Source organism: Lepisosteus platostomus, chromosome 2, assembly GCF_059453375.1.
Source record: "Lepisosteus platostomus isolate fLepPlt1 chromosome 2, fLepPlt1.hap1, whole genome shotgun sequence".
Taxonomy (NCBI): Eukaryota; Metazoa; Chordata; class Actinopteri; order Semionotiformes; family Lepisosteidae; genus Lepisosteus; species Lepisosteus platostomus.
This window is the reverse complement of record NC_142612.1, coordinates 65,146,971-65,173,813: the sequence shown is the minus strand read 5'-3', so window position 1 is coordinate 65,173,813 and position 26,843 is coordinate 65,146,971. Positions and strand designations below refer to the sequence as shown.

The window sequence follows — 26,843 nt, the reverse complement described above, 5'->3', positions numbered from 1 at the left end:
GTTTTCTTTGAGTAAGAAAGGCTCTGGAGCTTCAGGACACTGTTTTAAGGGGCTGGGATGTTTTGAAACTAACCTTACATTTCTTTAAGATACGACAGAAGTATTTGTTTAATTTTCTGTAGGCGTCATTTGAATGTGCAGTACATAGTTTATTCAGTTTCTAGATTAATTCAGTTTCCTAACTGCAGGATATGCCGTGCATATTTGTGGAAAATTAGAAATAAAGCACTTAGCATTAATAGAAAACATTGAGCTTTTTGTATGTGAAATGTAATAGTGTGATCTAACAATTTGTCAAGCAAATGTTACTACACTACAGCATGAAATCCTACTGGAATATTATCAGCAGAAATGGGGTTCCAAATAACTATTGCATTAAAGTATATATATATTTTTTTAATTTGTTATGTGCTGTTTTTACTTTTATACACTTTCTTGAAATGACTCTCTTGACAGGTCTGTGTAACAGCTGTATTATTTCTCTCTCAGGGAATGACAATCTGTCAGGTGAAGCTGTCTAATGGGCTTCTTGTACATGGGCCTCAGTGTCAGTCTGAAAGCGAAGCCAAGGAAAAAGCGGCCTTGTTTGCCTTGCAACGACTGGTAAGAGAAGAGAATTTCATAAAATTTGCACGCAGTTAAGAAAAGTGGGAAACAATGAACTTCAAAAGGGATGAAGTGTAGGTGGGTGGGAGGTTTCATGCTGCTATCCTGACCTGTTAAACTATATCCATTTGTGATAGTAAAAAAGTGTAGAATTTCTTTCAGACCACAAATTATTAATTTTTTGGGGTTTGCGCATTCTAGTATAGCTGCTGTTAAAATGTTAAAACTGCTTCTGTTTCTACTGATAATCCTTCATTATCACTGTACAAAGCAACTGAGAGTGAATCAGACTGAGCCTCTTAATTATGTGATTTTTGTTTTTTGTTCTCTTCCTCCATCTAGAACTCTGTTGGTTCAGGTTTCCCTTTGGCACAGCCCATGTTCTCCGGTATGCAACAGATGAGAGCAACTCTCCCATCTGGACCTGTTCACTCTGTGTTCGGCCAGCCCCCAGGTGAGTGTGTGTTCATATGGGGCTCTGCAGTGTCCTAGGACTTTGTACCCTTTCTGTTTTAGTAAGATTGTACTATGCACGTTTGGCATTGTATTCACTGGGCAAGTTCTGCAGTTCTGTAGGAAAGGTGAAGTACTGAGTTAGAAGTATTTGTTTTTCACCATGTTGTACTAAGTAAATGTCTGAGTTTGGACAACTCATCTGTTTTGGGAAAATTGCTGTATTGTGGTGCCAGCAATTGCATTATGCAAGAGAGTGGTGTGCTTGCATATTCACTGGATGAGATCAGCAGTCCTGACCTGCAGGATCGCAGTCCTTTCCTGGTATAACACCTACAGTATATTATAGTGTTCCAGGAAATGTGTTTACAGGGACTGCTTTGCAGGATAGTAAACATGGGCCATAGGGATGGACTCCTGTGGTATTTGCCCAGTCCATTGCAAGATTGTGACGCTTGGACTGGTGTATTAATGAGCACTCCAAACCAACATTTTGTTTTTTACACAAGGGCAACATCATCGACAGGGAAGTAGACCTGTTTTTTGTTATTTTTTAAGACTGCTAGAAAGTAATTATAGTGTAGTTTTTCTTCTCTGGCATCCACAGCTTTATAAATTACTTACATGTTTGTAACAGAATTACCAGCAGATTTCTAGTTGGATCAATTTGTACAGGATTAAAACGATTTTTTCAGGTTAATATATACAAGCTAAAACATCACTTAGAATTTTCTTGGAGTCAAAGGTGCCGATCTGTTATAGAGTCTTGTGCAACACCTGGTTTATGTGGTCGCTGCTAATGGCTGTTTAAAACGACTCTTTTTAGGGAATCTGTTGATGCATCCTCCTGCTCATGGATACGGACCCCTGCACTGGGGGGCTCCGGTTCAGATGCAGGGGCAAGCCTTCTATCAGGGCACGTATCCTGGGGCAAGACCACCAGCTCCTGCCGTTCCCATTGGGACACATAACCAGTTTGTGCCACTTCAGGTAGAATATGGCAGAAGGATTTCTCTTCAGTCACCGAGTCTGGAAACCAATTAGACTTGTCTTCATTAAATAATGTAATTCTGAAGTGTTGGGGTTTGCATTAATTTTTGAGTTAACAGGTTTTTCAGTCTTATCGTGGCGCTACTAAAGACCTCGGCCTCTTAGTAAATAGACAAAGCAGTAAATAGCAGTTGTGTTGTTGACTAAATCGCACTTTATGGTCATGCGAACCCACAGATAAACGTGACTAGAAATGCTCTTTGAAAAACGATTAACCTTAAGGATGGTTGGTTGTTTATGTATGCATGAAAATTTAAATAATAATGAAACTGTAAATGCACTGTAAATTAAGTGCAAACAGTAAGTGTCAACCATAACAAAGTGCAAAACCAAAATGGAGAAAAGATCTGTGCCTGGAAAGATGTTTTGGACTTTCACATTGGTTTTTTTTTCTTTTAAATCTCTAGCTGCTACACACGCCACTATCAGATTTAATGACCCCGATACAGGTTTCCCCCGCTTCTCTGAAACCATGATGCAATGTTCTTTTCCAGGTCACTAAGAAAAGAGCCGCCGGCAAGAAGAATCTTGAAGCCAGGGAGTATTACAACTCTCAGTACGTAAGATCTCAGAAGAGCGAGCAGACCGTCAAACCTGAAGCGTGTGACACTTCTTTCCAGCGGATCACGGCTCCACCTGCCACTGTGACGCCTAGTCAGACCCCTCAAACCTCCCAGGAGCCCCAAGAAAGATCCACTTCCTCTACCCTGAAACAGAACCCCAATCCCCAGGCTACCGGCTCTTCTGCAAAACGGAAACCTAGGAAACTGGCTGTAAACTTCGATGCAGCTAAGGTTTCTGACTGAGAATTTCAAGCACCTGAATTGATCTTTCACAAATCTTCATTCTATCCAAGAGGAAGAAAAATGAACTCCACCCAGGCTATTTTGACAAAAGCTCTATATTATTTGTATGACTTTCTATTTACAAGCCATTCACTTTTCTTTGTAGTACGCTTTATTTGATTCAGGGCAGCAAAAAGAACAATATTTTAGAAGTGGTCTCTTTTTGCACCAGGTCACCAGCTGTGTGTACTGTTACTGATTTTTACAATATCTGTTTTATTATTTACTCTCCCAGTGCAATAAGATTTTAAATGGCACTGTACAAGATTAACCCTTAATAATGTTAAGGCAATACTGGCAAAATGACAGTTACCATCTTCAGTTAAAGATTTCTCCTCATGGTCTGACTTTTAAAGTTTTTATTTTAAGTGGACGTGTGTTCGTTTGGCTCATCCAAGTGAGGAGTCATGGCTAGGTCTGTATAAAAAAATAAGCTGACAGAAACTTGATCGCTGTTGATCAGTTGGTCTCAGACGTAACTTAAATTCAGAATTTTGTTTAGACATATGTATAGCAGGAACAGGAAGCATTAGGGTCTCCCCTTCTCTGTCGCAATCTGCATGTGTAATTGTAAAGAAACGTTTCCTTAATGTATTAAAAGGAAAGGTTCAGACATGGTTCATACAAGGTGTGCATTAAGAAGTGTTTGGTTTAGTTTCCCTGTGCCCTCTATCTTAACCCATAACCAAATTTAATTATGCTTACATATTGCTTTCAGTAGTTTATCATTATTTTTATCGTGTATGTTAAATGCTGTCATTTTTAATATCACGCTGGAGTAAAACTGGGAGAGTTTTTTGAATGCCTCCTGTTTTTAATAAAATCCCAATTTTGTAATTGGTCATTTTAAAATCCTTTGTGTGTGATAGAGGCAATGAATTATATTTGGAATATGTTTTTAAAATATTCTTATGAAATGATTTCTTTAAACTTCTTTTGTTGCGGAGAAGTTTTTTGTTTTTGCTTTAGATTTCTGCACCAGTACTCTTCACCTCCTAAAATAAATGCTGCTTTAGGGAATGCACAGTCCAGAAAAGGCAGGGATTCCTGTTTTGAGATGTGCATTTCTAAATAAAATCTATGTAAATCGTATGTTAATAAAATATGGTAACAAAGCACTTTCCATTGGAATTTAATGTACATCAAAGTTACCAATCTTTTGTTACTCATTTTGTTTGATTAAAAAATAAAGATTTCATAGATGAGATATTGGTAGGTTTTATCACCTTCAATGACCCTCGTGTATTTGCACATGAGCGCTATTGCAATTTTACCATTCGTTATTTTTCCCACTTGTAACAATTGAAAATCACTTTTTCTAAGACAGAAGTAAACATACATTTAAATGAATTTTAGCAACTCTTAGATTAGTATCATCAGTGGCTTTTCTGCAACCTTTTTGCGTTGACTTCTAAAAAGGGAGAAAATAGTTCATTTAGCCTTACGGTGAAAGTTAAGAATGCATCCCCTTTTCAATTATTGTAGTTTGTGGTGGGCTAGTCGTAATTTGCACGTTTGTTTGTGCCTATATGAAGAGGGTCGGCTCTAATAGATGCAGATTTTTATGATGGGTGTATTTTCAAAATTTATGCCGAGTGCTTCAGTTTCTTTTAACAGTTCGGTGAGAGTATTTTTTTAATATACCGTGAAATATGAATGCCACTGTAGAAAAACTAAAGAGAAATGTTGACCTTTAAAAACAGCACTGAAAAAAGTTAAGGAAAATTATTCTTTTACGCATTCATGTGGTGAATACAGTTTTGGTTCACAAGCTCCAGAAGTAATGAGAAAAAATACAGAATAGAGATAAGTACATAACAGAGATAACATGGGTACACTCATAACCCCACTGTTCAATAGGACACGGTCGAGTTCAAAAGGGAAAACAGCTCAAGGCTTGTTTTCTGAACTGACACCTTTCTCTTTCCGATATGATAGGTATTTTGAAATTTAACATTGGCACCTTTTCAGTTGTTGTGTGTTTCTCCAGAAGTATCCCATTTCCTAAATATTGATACGGACTTCAGCTTTGTGTTCACAATATTGGTTTATAGGAAATCCTTTGACTTCATCTCTTTTTCCTCAAGAGAACAGCAATTAAACTCAGGGAAAGCATGAAAATATAAATATAATGATAGCTACACCTGTACCAAAGATGTATCTTAAGTTCGTTATTTAAGAATAATTATGGTTTAACAAAACATATTGAGCTCCTGTTTTAAACCTAATTCTTTCCCAGGAATATTATACAGTTCTTTAGAACATTCCAGCTTAATTCACGTCGCTCATTAACAATTCTCAGAAACCAAAGGTGGATAAATAGTATTTTTCCGTGGATTCTAAATAATTTCAATTTAAAGTTGGGCATATTTTTTCCGCTTTTACTAGCAATACATGCATCTTCAAATCTAAAAAACGGTATCTTGCCTTTAAGAAATGTCCCCTCCCATTTATCGACTGATCCGTGACGTCTCGCTAACTTCATTTAACCCACAAAGCCCGCAGCGGACTGTAGTAACAGAAAGATGCTCGAGTATTAAATACGTGCAAATTCATATTTCTTCAGCTTTTGGATTCATTGTCGCATGACGATCGTTTTAAATGCTTTGATGATGATATTTGGAAAGAAAGCGTGGTAAGAAAATGGGAGGGAGTTGTAGGAAGCGCTGTTGTGAAAGTGGAAAGTGTAACTTGCCGTGCATACAGTGTTTTGACGGAGGAATCCAAAAGCAAGAAATAAATCTCGAAATCGGACCTTAAGGACTTCGGCCTGTTGGATGGAAGGAGGGGTTGATTCGAAGCTCGAGAGGGTATCAATAGTGGGTCAACGGGGCTGTAAAAGGACTAAAGGTTGGAAAAATATTTGAAGCCAAGTGCAATTGGGATTTGACGTTTCCTGAAAGATTACGTTCTACAGCAGATGGTGGAGAATCTATGCATCGAGCTTTGCTCTGTCAAATTTTAAGATTATTTGTTTTCATGGGTTTATGTAAAGAGACTATGTTCAAGACATGACTTTTGTATGGAAAACTGGCAAAATAGAGAGACGCTGGAGAAGTAAAACACTGAAACGCATGCCAGTGAGAACTGGGATTCACAGGTTGTTTCGCTGGTCAGACCTCTGAGACGTTTCCGATTGTTCTGCGGCGATGTAAACGATTTATTGCAATATATGAAGCAGAATGGGATCTCAAAGAAACGGTTTTAAGAAGGAAATGTACGTTCTTTCAGTGGATGTGGGTACAACGACTATCCGAGGGCATGTCTACGACAAAAAAGCGCACATACAAGGTTCCTGCAGGAAAAAGGTAAAATGCTTTGGTTGTTTCATGAGTTTTTAGCTGGAGGCACCGGTAGTCACTCTTTCATGTTCATGTGTATTAAAGCAAATTAAATGGATGTTGCTTTGTAAACGCCATACTATGAAAGTGGTGAGGGAACATTCATCGCAATAGATTGGCCCATTCAATTCTCGAAACAGGCATTACAAGAAGTTCTAGTTTTGAGAATTACGAAAATGGAGGTGGAAAAGTCTCTCTTACTGCATTCCAAAACACAGACTACAGCGCAGTCTGTTAACTGAGGGACTTTTAATGCCCTCATACATTTACGTCCTCATTTTAAGATGACAATTCAAGACACTTCTAGCCACAATATGAATTAATAACATTCCGGAAATTATTGCTACATAAAACGAGCTGATTAAACGCTGCAAAATGACATATGTTTTGTAATTTGGTTAAAAACTGTTGTAACTTTGAAGAAGAAATTCCCGTTTATTGCGTTGTATATTGCATCTGAGCAAAATAAATTAAAGAGTTGTTTAATGACTAGTGCCGATGCTGTGTCATCTATGTATTTCTGAAGTTGTTCTTTTAGAGGAGGTCCTAGTCAGTGGTCCTTAGAAGTTGGCAGAGCATTTGATTTAAAGTTTGTGATCGGTTGTTAAAACTTCACAATACAAAGCCGCTAGCACAGCAATTCTACATAGATTTAAATAATTAAGGGTCTATACAGACTTAGTCATTTGCTACATGGGGATACATTATTCTGCCCTGGTGTTTTGCCCAGTTTATAGGGCGTAATCCTATAAATCCGCTCTGTTTACCGGGAATAAAACGCTTTGTGAGAATGGGAGACCCGGATTCTGTTGGATGTAGGCGAGTTCCCAAGCTGTGTTGAAATAGAAGGAATTGGATTTCAAAAGAAAAATCTATACGCTACTCCGTTTCATCTCCTTCCTGCATTTTTTTTTTGTTATTATCGTGCCGTCTCCTTTTCCCCTTTTGCAGGTCAGCCTTCTTTACCCCAATCCCGGATGGGTGGAGATGGAACCTGAGGAGCTCTGGGAGCAGTTTGTCGCTGTGGTACAAGGAGCTGTGGACAGTTAGTGCCATTCTCTTAACAACTCACCCTGAGAAACATACAGTAACTTAACACCCACCCCTGTTTCAGGACCACTGTTGCACGTGGTTCCTTTATAATAATATTAATAATAATTGCTTACACTTAGATAACGCTTTTCTGGACACTCCACTCAAAGCGCATTACAGGTAACGGGGACTCTCTTCCACCACCACCAATGTGCAGCATCCTCCTCGATGATACCTTTAGATGCATACCTGAGGGGAAGGGCTTCTGGTTGGTTTTATCTTTTTTCTGAGTGCACGCCATTTTTTTGCTCTCCCTGTGTAGATGCAGGTTTACAGATGAGTCAGATCTCAGCCCTGGGGATTTCGACACAGAGAGCGACCTTCACCACATGGAGCAGGTAGTGTAAAAAAGCGCGTCACGACGAGGGCCATGCGGAAGCCACTGGTCGCTTGGTCACTCGTGGAATGAGGGTCTCCTTTGGGAAAGCGAGACATTGCTGGGTTTGTTGTTGAAAACTACAGCGATCTCTCACTGAAATCCACTTGACTTCATGACAGCAGTCAAATTAGATATTTTTCTATGTGTATAACCACCAGACCTTGGGTTAACTAGTCACGTGTTTTTCACAGCTCGTGAACAATGCGAGCCTCACACAACAGAGAGTGAGCAAGTGTGGGCAGGTTCCACCGACCTGCCCGTCTCCCCCCCATCCCCGGCTGCAGCACGTGGGAGGCTGCAGAGGCTGCTGCTGTATTTGCCAACAGCTCAGAAACTCTTGTCAGACCCTCCTCACCTGACCCACAGGGCAGCCAGCAGCTACAGTACATCACCCTGCCGCTCACAACTGGTAGCCCGCTGAAGCTCAGCATGTCTGAGCCTGGCCAGTACCTCAATGGGAGACCTCCTGCTGGAAGACCTCACCCTGTGGTCTGTGTGGGTTCTAATGCCCCAGTATAGTGACGGGAACACTATTCTATAAAGAGGTATCGTCCTTCGAATAAGACGTAAATCCCAGGGCGGATGGGACATACAAACTCCACACAGGTAGAATCCAGGGCCCAACTTTATAAGACAGCGGTGATGACCAGTGCACCACCGTGCTGCCTGTGTTCTAAATAGTTGCATAGTTGCTGAATGTATTTTGTTAATATGTTGATGTTTTGGGCTTTTAAATTTGAAGCTTGTTTATCAACAAACAAGAAGGCAGAACTACTGTAGACCAAGAACTTTAAGGGTAATGATATATATAAAGCTTTGCTTCCTATAATCAACACTTCTTACAATTCCTAGTCTTAACTTCAACATGCTCTTCATCTGATTCTGCCCACTCTTACTCGTATTTGATTTAGAGTTTTCCCAAAAATCATACACATTTTTACACATATACGAATGTACATTTCTGTATCCAATGTAGTACTGTATGTTTGATTTTCAACAACAAAAGGACAGCAAGGACAGAGGGGAGCAGACAGAAAGAGAAGAGTGAAGGCACATGGGGGAAATTGAGAAAAGAGAGAGAAGAGTGAATTAGTGGAAAGAGGAGGGAACCTGGGGGGGGGGGGGAGGGGCAGCGATGAGATGTTCCTTACACTGGATTTGCACGAGGGAATCTGGGAATTAGCTGCACCTGTGCACAGCCTCTCCCATAAAAGCCATTCAGAGAAACAGAGGGGGTGTCTGTTCAGCAGTTAGTTGAAGAGAATTATGAAAATGCCAGGGTGAAATTTCACACAGTCCTAAAACAAAAAAGAACCAATTCAGATTAATATAAAACTGAGTGCTGAATAACAGATTCAGTCGTGGCCTTGTCAGCCACTGGTAAAATAAATAGACGGTATTTGGAGGACTGGCCAAACAGGTTTGAATGTGTGTGGGTTTCCACTGATACTAGTTGGACAAGGTTGGGGCCCATATTCGGTTACCCTGCATCGGTGAGTCCTATAGGTACAGATTTCCCTATCACACTACAGTCTGAGGGGGAGGTCTGTTACAGTCATATAGGAGCATCAGACAGAATAAGACCTGTCTATCACTTAAACACCAGATGTTAGGGAAGTTCCAGGATTAAGCTAGATTAGTGCAACATCTTGTGAAATGCAAATACAGTGGTGTGAAAAAGTGTTTGCATTTTTTTGCATGTTTGTCACACTGAAATGTTCCAGATCATCAAACAAATTGAAATATTAGACAAAGATAACACATGTAAACACAAAATGCAGTTTTTAAATGAAGGTTTTTATTATTAAGGGGAAAAAAATCCAAACCTACATGGCCCTGTGTGAAAAAGTGATTGCCCCCCCTGTTAAAACATAAATCAACTGTGGTTTATCACATCTTTGGAAAGCTGAGTTCAATTTCTCTAGCCACACCCAGGCCTGATTACTGCCACACCTGTTCTCAATCAAGAAATCACTTAAATAGGACCTGCCTGACAAAGTGAAGTAGACCAAAAGATCCTCAAAAGCTAGACATCATGCTGCGATCCAAAGAAATTCAGGAACAAATGAGAAACAGAGTAATTGAGATTTATCAGTCTGGAAAAGGTTATAAAGCCATTTCTAAAGCTTTGGGACTCCAACGAACCAAAGTGAGAGCCGTTATCCACAAATGGCGAAAACATGGAACAGTGGTGAACCTTCCCAGGAGTGGCTGGCTGATCAAAATTACCCCAAGAGCGCAGCGATGACAACATCCAAAAAACTGCAGGCTTCACTTGCCTCAGTTAATGTCAGTTTTCATGACACCACCATAAGAAAGAGACTGGGCAAAAATGGCCTGCATGGCAGAGTTCCAAGACGAAAACCACTGCTGAGCAAAAAGAACATAAAGGCTCGTCTCAGTTTTGCCAGAAAACATCTTGATGATCCCCAAGACTTTTGGGAAAATACTCTGTGGACTAACGAGAAAAAAGTTGAACTTTTTGGAAGGTGTGTGTCCCATTACATCTGGCATAAAAGTAACACAGCATTTCAGAAAAGGAACATCATACCAACAGTAAAATATGGTGGTGGTAGTGTGATGGTCTGGGGCTGTTTTGCTGCTTCAGGACCTGGAAAACTTGCTGTGGTAAATGGAACCATGAATTCTGGTGTCTACCAAAAAATCCTGAAGGAGAATGTCCGGCCATCTGTTCGTGACCTCAAGCTGAAGCGCACTTGGGTTCTGCAGCAGGACAATGATCCAAAACACACCAGCAAGTCCACCTCTGAATGGCTTAAAAACAAAATGAAGACTTTGGAGTGGTCTAGTCAAAGTCCTGACCTGAATCCAATTGAGATGTTGTGGCATGACCTTAAAAAAGCGGTTAAGGCTCGATAACCCTCCAATGTGGCTGAATTACAACAATTCTGCAAAGATGAGTGGGCCAAAATTCCTCCACAGTGCTGTAAAAGACTCATTGCCAGTTATCGCAAACACTTGATTGCAGTTGTTGCTGCTTAGGGTGGCCCAACCGGTTATTAGGTTTAGGGGGCAATCACTTTTTTACACATGTAGGTTTGGATTTTTTTTTCCCCTTAATAATAAAAACCTTCATTTAAAAACTGCATTTTGTGTTTACTTGTGTTATCTTTGTCTAATATTTCAATTTGTTTGATGATCTGGAACATTTCAGTGTGACAAACATGCAAAAAAATAAGAAATCAGCAAGGGGGCAAACACTTTTTCACACCACTGTATATTTTCAATATAATTACATTATTCATATTAAGTATATACTTCAATGAGCCTGTTACATTAGAATATCGAAAGTCTTCTGGAAAGGAAGAAGTAGAGGTTAACTCCAAGTAGACGGAAACTCCCAAGTACACTTGGTACCCAGTACCAAGGTACACTCTTCCAGCCTTAGGGTGTGAGGCACCTCTTCTCATGCCTGTACTTCTTTCCTGTTTTCTTGTTTCTCAACATCACTGCCAAGTTGTGATGCTAAGCCTGCGTAGACCACAAGCACGGGCTTTAACCTGTCTGAAGCTTTCCAATGGGATTTTGCAGGAAAACGGGAGTGCCATTTCACAATTTTATCACCTGGCAAGACATGAGGGCCACGGAACTCGTCAGGATGTGGAACCAGTCTTATGTTATGAAGGTGCGTGTAACTGCGTTACTAGGAAGAACACCTAAGAAGCTCAGCAGGATGTATCATTTCTCTACAGTCTTTCTCGCACTGATATTCTCTTCCCAGGTTCCACCTGATCGAGGTCAGAAACCCCGTGTCACGTGCTTCAGCTAAATTGTAGTGACTCTGAGTTGTGTTCTCTCCAGGGTCTTCGTCATATATTTAATTCAGTTTCCTATTTGGGTCATACTTTTAAATTTGTTCTTAAATCGTTGAATGTGATTTTTAATTATAACATCAGAACAGTTACAAACATGAGGAGGCAATTTGCCCTGTCCAGCCCACTTGGTAATTGGCATGAAATTCATACATATTATCCAGCTGTTTCGTGAGGGAACCGAGGGTATCAGCTTCAATATTCTCCTACCACCCTTGGTGTAAAGAAGTGCCCCTTTGTGAAGTTATCAGTGTTGAATTCCACTTGTGTCTTCTGGTTTGTGATTCACTGCTCATTCTGAAGAAGACAACAGGATTGAATTGGTATTAGAAATTCCTTCATTCAGATGTGTTCCCTGACACATTTAGGTCACTGAGGAATGAGAGACAAAAGCACATTTCTTGAGTCATTTCCATGTGTCCTTTCTTTACAAGTTAAATTTGATTAATGCTGAGGTCATGATAGAGGCACATCAGAAGAAGGCTCCACAGCCGAATAAACCTTTACTTGTCCCTTTGCATGATAGCGGCACTGTGATTATTTTCATTTTGCAGATCCCAGAACTTTGAGCTCTATAAGTAACATAGAATATAAACAGCATCGTCTTTATGTTGAACAAATCCATATTCATCTCTCTAGAAGGGCTGAATTGAGCCAACATCTAATTTTGCTTTTTAACAACCACCATTTTGTTCAAAATGTTTGATTTTAAACTTAAGTGTGAAAAATGGATTTTGAGCTTTCTTGAGAAAATAATAGGCTAACCCCGCCAAAAAGAATGTAGCAAATAAACCAAGTGAATCATTTTTTCTACACCAACAAGCTTTCATTGGGTAGCATGTTCTACATGATTACAGAAAAATCAAGCATAGCTTTTATAGTTTTTTTTTTCATGGCTAATTAGACTTACACGGCATGTGCCGCTTTCACTGCAGATGCCGTTAAAAATCCCTTTGCGCACCAATAACGGCACCTGTGCCATAGGTTGCTGATACCCGCAATGGGTGTTGGAAACAATACAGTTTGATGGGCATTTTTCAAACTGAGGATTATGACTAGCGAATTTAAAAAATAAACCAAAAATCTGAACAGGTAATCTGATTAAATTCATTAGTTTCCACAGGTAACTTGGAACTCATTTGGAACATAAAATCAGAAGACACTGCGGTGCTTCAGAACCTAAGTTGGGAACCTCTGACCTACAGTCCGTTCATTGAGGCAGTAAGATAGTCCACACGCCAGAAGGAGCAATACATTTCAAGACATTGTGCAAAGTCAAGGCCTTGCAACCAACCGGTAGTCTTTGAAACCCTGCCTTAGCTGATGTATACGTACATACTCAAACATTTTAGGTGCCTTCATCAAGCCTGAATATTGAAGAGCAGAGATAACTGCCTTGCTCAGTGCCATTTCTACAGCATTTAAAAAAGCGTGGAAGCTCTTTTGAGGAAGTGGTGCCTTAATTGTGGCGTGGGTGTGTGTGTCCTGTGAGCCGCTTACAAGCGCACATCATGTCCTTTTCTTGCCCAAGCTAGGTTACAGACTGGTTACAGCGCCATTTATGTGGTTTCATTCTAGCAGAAACTTTCTAAGTTCAAGCCAAGACCCAGGTCAGAGTGTCAGTGTGAAAAGGTAGTGAGTAAATAAGGTTAAATTAACTGATTTTTATTTTTTTGTCATACTCCCGACATGGTTATCAAATACCATTTTCCACAGAATATAAAATGCTAGCCAAGGTGTTGCCATGAGAACTGTATGGCCAAGTAAATAATGACGCAAAGATTTTAAGTTTCTTTTAGAAGCAGTGTTGATTTTAATTTTGTTCATGGCACTGGAAAGCATTTTTTTCTATTCTGCCACTTATTAGTCAACATATAAAACGTAAAAACTATGAAAACAAATGTTAATTAGTAAAGCTATCACAAGACTGCTTGTTTAGCATACCATCAGGACAATCTTCAGAAGTGGTAGAATTATGTTCAACGCAAACCTAGGAACAAGCAGTCCATTTGTCCTATATACTGTACTATAAATATTATTCTATGAATTGCGTAATGCAGCACACATCCATGACACTTATAAAAAATAACATCCCAAGGCAAAACATAAGGAAATTTGAAAAAAAAACCTTCAGTACCAACATGACAGAATAACCCATTTAATTAAAAAAATAAACTTATCCCAGACATTTCTCAGTATTTATGAACAAAGGAAAATCCTTCAAAAAACAGCAGTTTTCATGCCAGACAATACTAATGAACATGAGGAAGCCTAAATATTTCTTGCATCCCCAGCCAGAACCCAGCCAAAATGCTTACAAATACTGTGGATACAAAAACTCACATGAGGGAAAACCAATCGCCAGAAATCAGTCAGAATTTATTTACAGATAAACTGATAATCAGGTTGCCCCAGGATTGCAATGACAAGCTGACGCATCCTAAAAGAATGGTTTCTTTTAACGAGCTTTAAAGTCTAAAACCTAAGACCCCAGCTTGCATGGTGTATAATGCATATTTTTTAGCATCCCTTTTGTGGTCTATGAAATCAGTGAGTGACACTGCTTGTGTGTGTTCTGTATCCAGGCAGTCCATGGGGTGACGAAAATGTTACACTTCCTCACCAGGCAGAAGCGTTTCCTGGCTGCAAGCCTTGTCGTGTTTTCTACACAACACGTCACATTCCGCTTGGCCTGGGTTCTCCAAAACATAAAAGAGGTGAGAAGCAAAACCGGTCAGACCAGGACTGCGCTAGCTACAGTGAGTGTATTTCCAGAGGAAGTAAAATGGATAGCACGAAGACCAAACTGCATGAGATGAAACTCTGAATCCCCTGGGTGTGCTACGTACATACATTTCATTACAGTCGTCATCTGCCTTAGGTCCTGCATTCCAATGCCCAGATAAATGTATTTACACTTGATGGAAAGAAAAAAGTGCCTTACTCTTGTTTGGTGATTTTTACTTAGTTACAAGAAGCCGTTGAAGAAGACGATTGCTTCTTTGGGACAATTGACACCTGGCTGCTGTACAGACTTACCAAAGGTGAGCTGAAGTCATGCAGAGAATCACGGCGGCTCTGCAGCTGGACACAATTGTTCATCTTTGTACTGTCCCTTTGTCTGGGAAACCTCTTTGTGAAATCTAAGCATACGCATATAGCTCAGAAGGACAATTTTCTGACTTCATGGATAGAGAAAAAGCAGATCATCTTTTGCCACAAAGAGCCCCTTCAAAATGTTCAAACTAAGATAAATGAAATGCATTTGAACTTTTTATTAAAAGAACATTTTTGGTTTTCACACCCATATTCTCTTCTAGCCTGGTTTGGTACAGGCTACAAATACGGCAAATTATACTGGATTTATATAACTTAATACAATTAAGAACAAATTCTGTTTGGGAAGGAAAAGAGCTGAAAATCTTAATTTGAGTACTTTTTGTAAGGTAAAACAATTGAAAGAAAGCTTTCTTTCATATGTGTGTGTAACACAGCTCCAAGCATTGCATGCTAGTGCAAGGAGACCAGTTCCAAGTAGCATTCAAAACTTGTTTGTAAAATATGCTGAATTACTGTAGTCCAGAAATGAAAGAAATGCCTGTGACACTGCCATCCTTTTAAATGTGGATTTTCACATACCGAGAATTAAAACAGTGCCAGTTACTTCCAGTACTATTTTAATATGTTGAATCCATTTGTATTTCAACTTTAGGTGCTGTTCATGCTACAGATTATTCCAATGCAAGTAGCACAGGAATGTTTGATTCTTATCAGGTAAGAAGCTTTCTGAATGTCTTTATTCAAAGGGACAGATGCTTGCCCTTTGCTCCATGTTGCAAGTCACTGAGATACGCAGTTCTGACCGAGGAGGTGTGTTTTGCTTTCAGATGTGCTGGAGTCGCTTTCTCTGCTCTCTCGTTTCCTTGCCGGTCTCCATCTTCCCCACCGTCGAGAATACTGGGTAGGAGTACAATTCAGTTCTTGAAGCTTCAGTGTCAGTGATGGGAACTTCCTTTTTAAACGGCGTCCATTACAATAACAACTTGCTTGTATGAGGGGAACAAGGGGCGTAACGGTAAAGAAGAGATTAAATTAATTTAATTGTACAATGCAAAAAAGCCCTACCATAAATGCTAAACAGACTTCAGTTAGATTTCTGCCCAGATACAATTTCAAGTACTATTCAGTGAAAAAATTTTTTGCAAATAACCCACAGAAATTTCTAATGCTGAAGCTTCAGTATTTTTGAAGTTCTTGCATGTAAAATTAGTCGTGAGTAGAACTAATCTTTCTCTTCCCTCAGTCACAGATTCGGCTCAGCTGATCCCAGCATCTTTGGTGTTCCAATACCTATAATGTCTATTGTGAGTATGGATCTCTAAAAAATATATACAAAACTTTTTTGGGGATTTGTGTTTTAACTGGGGAGGGGGACCAGCTCAGGTATTTCTTGTTTTCAGAGCAGAATGCAGAGAAAAAATATTCAGTTTACAGCATTTAGTTTTCATTCTTCTGACGTCAAGGAAATTGACCTTTTCTGGCTAATTTAATGGTTTGATAGAACAAAAATTGAAGAGGGTTTTACATTTCTTAAATAGAGGGCAAAATGAAGTGGCCCCTCAGATTCAAAAAGAAAATCTCTGATAATTTCTTGGTCGTTTTAAAACCTAATGCGCGAGTATTTTCTAGGTGGCAGATCAACAGGCTGCGATGTTCGGTGAATGCTGTTTTGACAGAGGTGATGTGAAGATCACCATGGGAACAGGAACATTTATGGACATCAACACTGGGAACAAGCCTCATGCCTCCATGGCTGGTAAACTCAGAGGAGGATTTTCCAGAACTTTCTAGTTGTTTTCAACTAGACACTTTGTTTAGGCCTTTGTGTAATGGGGCTTGTAAAATGCAATTAACTTGTTATGCTGACTGCGAAAAGATACCCTTGGGGGGAAAATAGAAATTTAAGCACACAAATGAATGAAAAAATAACCTGTCTAACACTTGTTACTTAAAAGCCATGTGGGGCTTTAACTTTCAGTCAATTCCCAAAATAATGCGAATGAATTCTTCTTCTGCAGTAGTCTTCAGTCCCTTTTTTTCAAGGCAGCGTTGTAAGATCATTAAAGCACGCTAACCGAGAAGTCTGTGGTCCAGCTTTAGTTCAGTTTTCAGCAGGGTTGGGCAATGTTATCTCACGAGTTGCCATGTGACTGCTGAAATGAGAAAGAGTCACAGTGTAGAGGTAGCAAAGCAGCAGCTCTCAATGGTGGTGATTAAAGAACCGCTGTCGACACGTGTAACAGCTGTAGCTCCAGTGGTAATTACAGTACCAGACCTGTGTTAGCTTTGTCCCTCCAGGTGTAGGTACAGGAGCCGCCCAGTTACAGTGAGCATATAGATTCTCGGGAGCATTGCCTGTCCCTCAGTGAGAACATATTTTTCTCACAACGCTTTGTTTTTTCTCTGTATTATGCAGCTGAGGCATAGGCATAACTTGCATTCTGAGGTCTGACTGCGTGTGTTACAGGAATTCAAAAGTGCAGCCATTCTCTGAATTGTACCAAGTTGTTGCCTGTTCCTTCTTAAACCTGTTTGACATCTTTCATCTCTGTTTCTGTTCAGGACTGTATCCATTAGTGGGTTGGAAAATTGGCCCAGAATTGATCTATTTAGCTGAGGGAAATGCAGCCGACACAGGAAGTGCCATTAAATGGGCACTAGAGCTGGGTAAGAAGTGCTGAAATTTCTCTGGTATTGTAATTCATTCTAGCTCTGAATTCCATCAGTATACACTTATTTCATTTTTTAAATATAAAGCAAGGCTGGGATGGGTTTATTGGGATTGCTGGATTGTGTTATCCAGACATTGTTGGTTAAAACCCAGGTTATGCCATTATTTGATGGTAACTGGGATTGCTCAGATTGTGGCCTTGGGTGGAACTGAATTGTTTTTCATTGGCACATAACTGTGATCTGAGATGCCTGCAGTTTGCATTTCTGTCAATGAGAAATGCATCACCCCTCCAGTTGGTGCTATGCATGGCAAAGCTCACCACTTGTCAAGTGGCAGATGGCATTGACGTGGGTGTGTCGAAGGAGTGTATACCCACAGGTGCTGGGTTTCCTGATACAGCAAACCAAGCCGACTAACAACTGATCATTTCAAACTAGAAAGGATTTACCGTATAGAAAAATAGCAGCATAAATGTGTTTGATTGAGGCCAGTTAATGACAAAAAATGATTTCCGCAGAGCTGTTCTCTGATGTGACGGCAACAGACGCAATGGCAAACAGTGTAGAGGACTCTGACGGAGTGTGTTTTGTTCCATCCTTCAGTGGCTTGCAGGTAAGACTCAGCAGAAGGGCCCCGTAGTGGAAACAACAGAAGCAGTTTTAATCTGCATTTTTGGCAGTATTACACTGGACTGACTCAGGGTTGCCTCTAAAAGCAGAAGATTGGGCAGTGTTTTTAGTACAGGGGTGGACAGAACACATGACTTAGTATGACAAATTCTTCTCTTCCTCCTGCTTTTATTGCTTCATGTATCTGTGCCTTATAAGTTTCTTTAATCGTTCATTTGATTTTGCTTTTGTAAATGTTACCACTAAAAAGAGAGATCCAATATACATTTAATTACATATTTAGAATTTTCTGTTGGGCTGTTTTCAGGCTCCCATTAACGACCCCAAAGCATGTGCCTCTTTCATGGGCTTGAAACCGTCAACAACTAAAAGCCATCTCGTCCGAGCTATACTGGAATCCATAGCCTTCAGGTGAGATGACCTTTGCATTTTCAAACTGCGCTAAAGGTGGGATGTGTGTGTGTTTCCATGCTAGGTTGCAACAACCAACTGCTCAAAACTGCAAATGGGTTAAGAATTAAAAATTAAGCTTAAAATGAGCAAAATTTAATCTTTAACTCATCGTCAAAAATAGAACAACTTTCCTTTTTGGTTCCTCCACCAATGATGTGATCTTGCAACGTGTGTTTTCTGCAGATTTGCCTTGTTCTGTGTCTAATGTCAACAAAACATTTTGTCTTTAGGAACAAGCAACTCTATGATGTTATGCTACAAGAGATGCACATTCCAATTACAAATATAAGGTATTTTTTTGTCTTATAAGTAATTATAACTGTACCATGTCACTCTTACATTATGGTCTTAGTAAATCCCTCCCAGTTTTCCTGTTTTCCTTTCCAATTTTCCAATCATATATCTTTTTTTAATCTAGTATCGAGACCAAATCTGTACCTGTAGATTAAACATACAGTATGTACATATTTTACAGTAACATTAAAACTGGATCTTAAATTCTAAATGTGCACCTCACCAGTAGGTGGCACTCTTCCCTCTGGATCACAAATTCCAAGCCAATGTCTCAGTGTGGCCAAGACAGTGCTGTAGGAGGGATCATCCTTCAGATAAGATGTTAAAATTAGATCCTGACTTCTTGAAGTCTTTAAGGCACTTTTCCAAAGGGGGAGTGTGTTAACCCACGGTGTCCATCTGTTTGTGCAATTTAGTCCTCCTAAAGTTTCCTCTTAAATTGGTGAAGTTATGTATCTACCTGATGTGCTGTATAGAGGGGTTGCTGGAGTGTAGTGGCTCTTTGAAATCCATAATAATGAGATGTGCTTCCCAGGTGCACAGAATTCATATTGTTAATAATAAATATAATATTAAGTATAATATTAACTAGTATACTTATTTTATTAGCAAACCAAAGAAAAGAACCACAACAACCATAGGATATACTAAAGTATAAGTAGGAACTTACTGAAAATGTTAAGAAAATATTCATAAAGAGTATGCTGTGACTCACCCAAATGCATTCCTTTCTTCATAGCTGTTATGAACAAGAAGCTCAATGGATAAAAAAGTTGATCAAAAGTATTGGCTATATGTTTTACAATGTTTTTCTGGTATAATTTGTAAAATATTTCATTTTAAATATTGCACATCTGTAGTCTGTGTGTTTCCTAATGCCCCAGTATAGTGATGGTGACACTATACTGTAAAAAGACGCCGTCCTTCAGATGAGATGTAAAATCGAGGTTCTGACTCTCTGTGGCCATTAAAAATCCCAGGGTGTTTCTCGAACTGAATAGGGGTGTTATTCCAGCATCCTGGCCGAATTTCCACCTGGACTTTGCCAGTCATGGCCTCATAATAATCCCCATCTATAACCTGGGTTCATCACTCTGTTCTCCTCCCCACTGATATCTGATGTGTTAGAAGTGTACTGGAGCACTACAGCTGCCGTCGCGTCATCCAGGTGGGGCTGCACATTGGTGGTGGTGGAGGGGAGGCCCCCTTACCTGTAAAGCGCTTTGAGTGGAGTGTCCAGAAAAGCATTATATAAGTGTAAGGATTATTATTATTTGTTCTTCGTAAAGCTGCTGCTGTTGTTTTGTAATGCCTGAGGCTTCTGGAGGATGACCTCTCTGAACCGCTGTCCAGAGTTGTTCTTCTCTTCCTCAGCCGTCCTAAAGATCAGCTCCTTTAATCAGCCCAGTTTACTCCATTCTCACAGGGTGGACGGAGGTGTGTCCAGCAACAACTTTATCATACAGCTGACAGCAGACCTCATTTGCAAGAAGATTGGCAGGCCCAGACACATCGATATGTCCAGTCTCGGGGCCGCATACATTGCCGGGCTTGGAATTGGTATGTGGGGAGCTTATGTGACACAGAATAAAAAAGGCTACATTTCTACATTCTGTAATTTGTCATTTCCCACGGTTTCTGTTATTCCAGAAAAGTACATACCACAGCTCACCGTACAGTTTTCACCCCCCTACAAAGCAAAGGGCATCATCGTCAGGTGAAAATAAGTTTAACAGTACTGTAAAACGGTGGCACAGTGGTTAGCATTTCTGCCTCGCAGCGCTGGGGCCCTGGGTTTAATATTGGACCTGGCGTGCTATCTGCATGGAGTTTATATGTTCCCCTCTCGTTGGTGTGGGTTTCCTCTTAGGAAACTGGACCTACCACAGTCTGAAAAAACATACTAGCAGGTTAATTGCTTCTGGAAGAATCACCCTGGTGTGAATGTCTGTGTCTGTGTGTGCCCTGCAGTGGACTGGTGTCCCATCCAGGGTGTACCCTGCCATGCGCCTATGGCTGAATAGACCCTGAATAGGAACATTTTCACAAGAAAATCCTCTCCAAGTCCATTTTGGAACTGAGCAGAGTGAAACCGTCACTTAGTTTTGCTATTTCAAACGTATTAAAAACTATTAAAGCTTGGAAAGGTTTGATGTTTCCTTCTAGGGGTAATACAGAATGCAATCTTGGAAATTACTTGCAAGAGGGAGTCAGGAATAATTGTCAGGAATAATTTTACAAAAATGTTTCTTGTTCTTTCAAGGTTTCTGGAAGAGCAAGGAAGACTTGAAGAATCTGAAATGCTTGGAAAAGGTCTTTGTCCCTCGGAATGTTTCTCAGGACTATAATCCCATCATGGAAAACTGGGAGAAAGCTCTGATGCGATCAATGCACTGGTACAGCAAACGATAATTAATAACCGGGGAGCCTTCGGTTTTAAGTCTATAATCAACTTGGAACTTAAATCCACAGATGAGACAACCTCAGCCTTTGGCACCTGATGACCACTAATCTTAGTTTAATATTCCTTCCTAAAAAAAGCCTTAGTCATTTGTTAATTTCATTCACGCCCACCCCAACTCCCCCAGTTTGGAACCTCCAATTGTTAATCAGCTCAGGTTTTCTTCTACATTCCTCTTGCCAGCATGTGCTGGAATGAAGGCTGTTTGTGTGCTTTACTTCCAGCATGAACATGTCAGAGCCATCCGCTGTGTTTCAGAGTGCATGTTCAACAGTGCCTTAACAAGAGAGTTAGCGTTGGTTGGAGAAGTGATGGGGTAACGGGGGGGTGGCAGTTAATTACAGTAATGCTGCTGTCCTCGCAGCTCCAGGGACCTGGATCATCTGTCTGTGTGGAGCTTGCATGTTCTCATGTGGCCATGTGGGGTTTTGCGGAGTGCTGCAGGTCCCTTCCACTTGCCAAACACACACTGGCTAGATTTGATAGACTATTCTAAACAGTTGCTTTATCTGTGGACCTGTGATAGACAGGGATCCACTGCAGGGGGAGAGAGGTTCATCTCTCTCTGTCCTGCCTTCTAGGCTGCTAGAATAGGCTCTGGCTTTCCATGGCTATCATCTGGATGAGAACAGCTTCCTGATGATGGACGGAGGAGTTTTTGCTGGGCACTTTTATGAGACAAACCGAGTGGACTTGTACATGGCCAGACACTCTAGGACTTGCTCAGTTATGCATCACCTCTTGGAGAATCCCTGTCACAATCAGCTAATGATATCGTCCAGACCTGAACTGGCAGGGCGTGGGGTACAGATATTAAGCTGTCCTACAAATTAATTCCTGTCAAATTCCTGACAGAGCCTGTCACAACACCTTGTTCAAGGTATCAGGCCACAGAACAAACCTATCACCAAAACAAAATGTGCTGCTGCATGATTTTACTGCGGGCATTAAAGTAAAATGATTCAATATGTATTATTCTCATGAAGGTTCCCAAGTATTACAATACATTGGGTGTAAAAAGATTATGTATTGAGTGATTACAAGGGAATATTACATGAAGCTCTTCTGAAGAATGCCAGGGTACATGATTTCATGCGAACAAAAAAGTAAGTTATAAAAGCTTTATTTCATGGCTGATTCAAAAGACGTCAACATATTTTCTTTACATATCCTGTTTATTTTCTCGACCTGTTCTGATCTGCGTTACTTTTATATTGGGGAGCATAACTAACTATACACTCTTTGCAATGTATTTGTTAATGGGAGTGATATGAAGAATGAGTATCCCTTTTGAATGTAAACAGACCAGCTAGTCCTTAACAGAAAGATTTGCCCTTTTGCCTAATATACTGTAGGTAATATGATGTATTTTTATATTTATGCAGAAATTAGGTGTCATAATAATTCCAAATGCTTCTCTCTTTAATGATGATCAAAAATGATTTTTAACTGTGACTTACTGGCCAAAATGAGGCCTGCACTTTCCCGATGAGTTAATGTCAGGTCTGTGCTGTCATTTAATTTAAAAAAAACACATTTTCACTCTGTATACCTCCCTGTGGAAAGCAGTCTCTTCTGTTCCTGTGTAGAAGTGTGGGTCTTTCTTGGTCCTTAATCTGGAAGTGTGCCTTTTTGTATTTCTGAGGTTTACAGAGCTGGGTGCATTAGATGCATAGTATCTAAACCAAACTGCTTTGTTTATTGTTTTGATGAGGGAAATATGCATAACTTTCAAACGGCAGCTTCCTGAACTTGTCCAACAGGTTGTAACAGGCTGGAATACTGCTTTGCTTGTGAAAGAGGGGCAGCTGCCACACACAGAGGAGATATTATTTCATGGGCTGCTTTTTCTTCTTCCTTCGCTATAGTAGTAGTTGTCTTTGCTCTTTGTCTCACCAAAGGTATTGTCTGTTATAGAGCAGTTTATAGATGCATTTTATTTCAGGCTCAGGCTTATGTGCCAATATGTATAACCATCCATTTCCTAGAATTTGTTAAATAATAAATTCAATGTTTACAGGATCTAATTGAACACAAACACTGGGTATAATTAAACTGTGAAAATGTACTCCTTTTTAAAAATAGCATATTTTTAACTGGAGTATTTACATGTTTAATTTTGAAATTGAATGTTTTTTAATTCCAAATCATGCATTTTTAAACTGCACTTTTATAGTACTACCTCTGTACTGCATTTTGCTGTTTTTTCACTAACATCAAGACTTGTATTTGCCATGACTATTACTTTATGATCCCAAATTTCTGGAGGCTTCAGTTTTTATAGAAATGACAATCTTGTATAGCAAGGTTAATGTCATTTAATTTGGGGGAGAGGGGTTGCTACCTGATTACATCACTGTAGAAATGTATTTCAAATTGTTTTTGTTTTCTACAGCTGCTAAAATATGACATCATCAAGACTTTATGCATTAAAACCATTAATATACTGTATATTTAAAGTAATTATAAATGACCTCTGTATAAGATTGTGTTCTGTTTTGACTACATTGAGGCATGGAGGTTTACTCCAGTATTCTTGTTCATATCACATAGCACTGTTTGTTAATTAGATTGTACAAACGGTGTCTTTCAGGTTGTGTTAATAATTATTTTGCTCTGTTTTATGATTTATAACAAAGTGTCTGATTTTCCTCATGGGCAAACCTTTGGCATGTGACCTGTCTTACTCATTAACTTTGGAGTGAACAGTTTGTCCATGATTTTCGCAGAGGGGAAAAAACAGTACTGACGAGTGAAATTCAGATAAGAAGTTGCAAATTTCATGTATTATACATTTTCATCATCTTTACTATATCAAGAGAGCATTAACAGAGTATTAATAAGCTGTTAGGAATTCACCTTTACTGACAAATTGTACATTTATGGACTAAAGTCAGTTTGTTCTCATACAGTATATAAATGGTTAAAGGAAACTTTAGTAACCTGCGATGGATTCGTTACCCAGATCCCATCTAGGGTGACCTGGCCTTGCACCTGCTGTTTGCAGTGATAGGCTCTGGCTCACCCCACAACCCTGAATTGGATTAACCAGTTAGAAAATAGATGGTCAATTATTTGTTTGGTTTAGGAGTTATAAGTGATACTTTCTAAAGGGTCTCACTTAAGTTTAACTCTCTGTACTAAAGGTCTATTAACATGTATTTAATGATTTTATAAAGAGTTCTTAAATTACACACCTCTAATCCTAGGGGTGTAATCAGAAGTAGGTTTTTTTTTACAAACGTAATTAATCTAAACTAAAGTTTGGAAATGATCAAAGTTTGCTGACTTAATGTTGTTATTATGTTTCAATTATAAAATATTTAGAAATAGAACTCCTAATCTAGAGTGTTACTGAAAAGGGATGCATAATTTACAGAGTATCGAACTTGGCATTAAGTTTTTATGACTTAGATTAGTCGGACTCTGTGCCAGGCCCGATAGGCCCCAATCCCAGCACGTCTACTGGTTGGTTTAAGAAATCAGCCATTACTAACAGAATTGTGGTGAAGTAAACTAGATAGGTACAGTACCAGACCTCACTTTTGTATGCTGGAAAGTCAAACCCTGGTATACACCACTGCATACCACTTACATGAACTGGCATGAAAATGGAATGTGCCCCACCCTACCCTCATACCTACACACACATGCACACCCTTCTCTGTTTAACTAACAGGCGGTGATGGTGAAGTGTTATGCACAGACACTTTAAAATCAACACCATCACCAAAGCACAGAATAGCTGTACCTCAACATAAACTATCCGTGTGTACTGTCTTTGCATTAGAGCTAATATGATTCTGTTGTTGGTTCCATGTTTGCATCATAACTGTGCAAGTTAGTTGAATACACTATGTATCACCCAACCTTTTGAAGCAGGAATGTCCTGGCAGGGACAAAATGCAATTTTAAAGATCTTGAAACTGGTTGTTGAGTTTAATTTAAGCTGTTTGCTTTGAAAATTATTTTCACTCACATTATAAACGAAGGATGCTGCAACATCTTTAAGCAACCTTTCTAGAATAGGCAATGAGTCCCTTTCAGGTCTGCAGTATATTAAAAGGTGATTTTAGCTTTCCAAGATCATCATCAAAGAAAACTAAGGTCTTTACTTCAATGTCAATCGTATAATGAACAGAACTACTTTAACTTGCACCATTCACAGATTTATTGTGTGTGTTATTTCACCATACCAAAGCCATTGAAAATAAATATTCCCAAATTGTCCCTGGTGTCCCTTACCAACACCATGTCCAAATGTTCACTGGTACAGCAGGTATGGAATTGAATTGTGCTCTTCATCCAAACTTGGAGGGAATGGGGAGTAAAAGGGTAGATTATCTGTCTTGGAGAGCAAATAACTGCAATAGGCCACATAGAATCCAAGAACTTGAATGTTGAAATTCCCAAATTGGCTTTATTGCAACCCAGTGGCTTTATCTCTGGAGGTTATACCTTTGTAAAATTGTAAAAGTCTGTGGGTGGGCCTTTATACAACAGTGTTTCTGAAGGTGCTGGTTTGTGTAGGGTACAACAAAGGTGGGATTTCTACATTTTTCTGGCTGCATAACCGATGAACAAGACGTTTTTCCTGATGAGGTCCCCCAATGTAAAAATCTAATCAAACGGAAGTCTACAAAATCCCTCTACATGACCTTACTCTGAATTTGAAAACATTTATAAGCAGTAGTTCCAGGTTAAGACGCATTTAGTCCAGTCTCTTGGTTGGAGAAACCCTGCAACAGAGAAGTCTCTGCTGTTAAGACACGGAATACTGGGAAGGCTTCCTTCTCATTTAATTAGATGAACTGTTATTATTTTATGGAGCCTAGGAGGCGAAAAGGGGGAATATTTTTTTTTCTCTGACGCACGACTTCTTATGTCGTGACTGTGAGATAATAATGTCGTGCGAAGAAGATATACCTCGTGACCAAACCATTCTCAACGATGTAGATGAAGTAAAAGCACAACCCTGATGGTCGTGCAGTAGAGATTTACGTAATGTCATCCCCACTACTTTTCTTGCTTGCACGATCTGTCCTGCGCACGAAATAAAGATATTCTTTCCCCATGTCTCTTACGTGAAGGGTTACAGTGAACAAAAACGGACACCCCTTTATTAAGTCTAGATAAATCATTAATTATCATTATTATAATTTGAGGTATCTCAGACACATTTCCTTTGTTTTCGTTTTTAAAGATACCAGCATATGCAGAGATGACTAATCATTTAGAGATAAGTTGGAACGACTCCCTGTTTGTTGGTGCAAAATGGAAACAAACTATTTTGATATCTCTTTCAATGATTTACAGGCATACAAATCTGAACTGTAAGGGATCGGAGAGTAAATTACCGTTCACATATTTGCAAGGATATTTCCAGAAGTCTCATAAAGTACTTTGAGGTGTCCCCTAAAGTTTAGGTTTCTTTAAATGATATAAAAGACATCCTGAAATATGAATATCTAATTCATTAACAAGAAATATATCAAAATGATGGGTTTCTTAGATCCGTACTGTTTACATATCGGCCTGTCCTCTTTGTAAAAAGCCCGATGACAGCTCCGGTAAGGAGGGGGGCGGTTGTCCAATCTCCTTTCATCTGGTGTCGAGCATCACAGACATGCGTGTCCAATCAGAGCGAACAGCTGCAGCCGCCGCCAAGCTTGT

General features: G+C 39.6%; 2 protein-coding genes across 3 annotated transcripts in view; both read left to right on the top strand.

Moving 5' to 3' along the window:
• The window catches only part of xrn1 (5'-3' exoribonuclease 1), a 30,205-nt gene extending 26,046 nt beyond the window's left edge, over window positions 1-4,159 (top strand). The window contains exons 39-42 of one of the 2 annotated variants that reach the window (XM_088613449.1): window positions 490-603; window positions 949-1,060; window positions 1,886-2,049; window positions 2,604-4,159. In XM_088613449.1, coding sequence (XP_088469575.1) covers window positions 490-603; window positions 949-1,060; window positions 1,886-2,049; window positions 2,604-2,915 — 702 coding nt within the window. In that variant the 3' untranslated portion in view covers window positions 2,916-4,159. The remainder of the gene's footprint in view (window positions 1-489; window positions 604-948; window positions 1,061-1,885; window positions 2,050-2,603) is intronic. The other variant, XM_088613451.1, reaches the window with a different exon arrangement.
• Window positions 4,160-5,432: 1,273 nt separating this feature from the next.
• Window positions 5,433-23,654, top strand: gk5 (glycerol kinase 5). Its single transcript, XM_088613435.1, has 16 exons — window positions 5,433-6,262; window positions 7,247-7,340; window positions 7,650-7,725; window positions 11,319-11,412; window positions 14,185-14,316; window positions 14,568-14,643; window positions 15,312-15,373; window positions 15,487-15,560; window positions 15,903-15,963; window positions 16,289-16,415; window positions 17,222-17,326; window positions 17,851-17,945; window positions 18,270-18,373; window positions 18,646-18,705; window positions 20,136-20,269; window positions 20,973-23,654. Exons 1-16 carry the CDS (start codon window positions 6,137-6,139, stop codon window positions 21,119-21,121), a joined length of 1,569 nt encoding a protein of 522 aa, XP_088469561.1. The 5' UTR covers window positions 5,433-6,136; the 3' UTR covers window positions 21,122-23,654.
• The last annotated feature ends 3,189 nt before the right edge of the window (window positions 23,655-26,843 follow it).

Bases quoted from the DNA above. Each gene is read 5' to 3' on its own strand.
- gk5 (XM_088613435.1), top strand. From the start codon at position 6,137: ATGGGATCTCAAAGAAACGGTTTTAAGAAGGAAATGTACGTTCTTTCA. The intron at 14,317-14,567 runs GTGAGAAGCAAA...ATTTTTACTTAG, and splicing joins TTCTCCAAAACATAAAAGAG to TTACAAGAAGCCGTTGAAGA. The intron at 15,374-15,486 runs GTAAGAAGCTTT...TTTTGCTTTCAG, and splicing joins GAATGTTTGATTCTTATCAG to ATGTGCTGGAGTCGCTTTCT.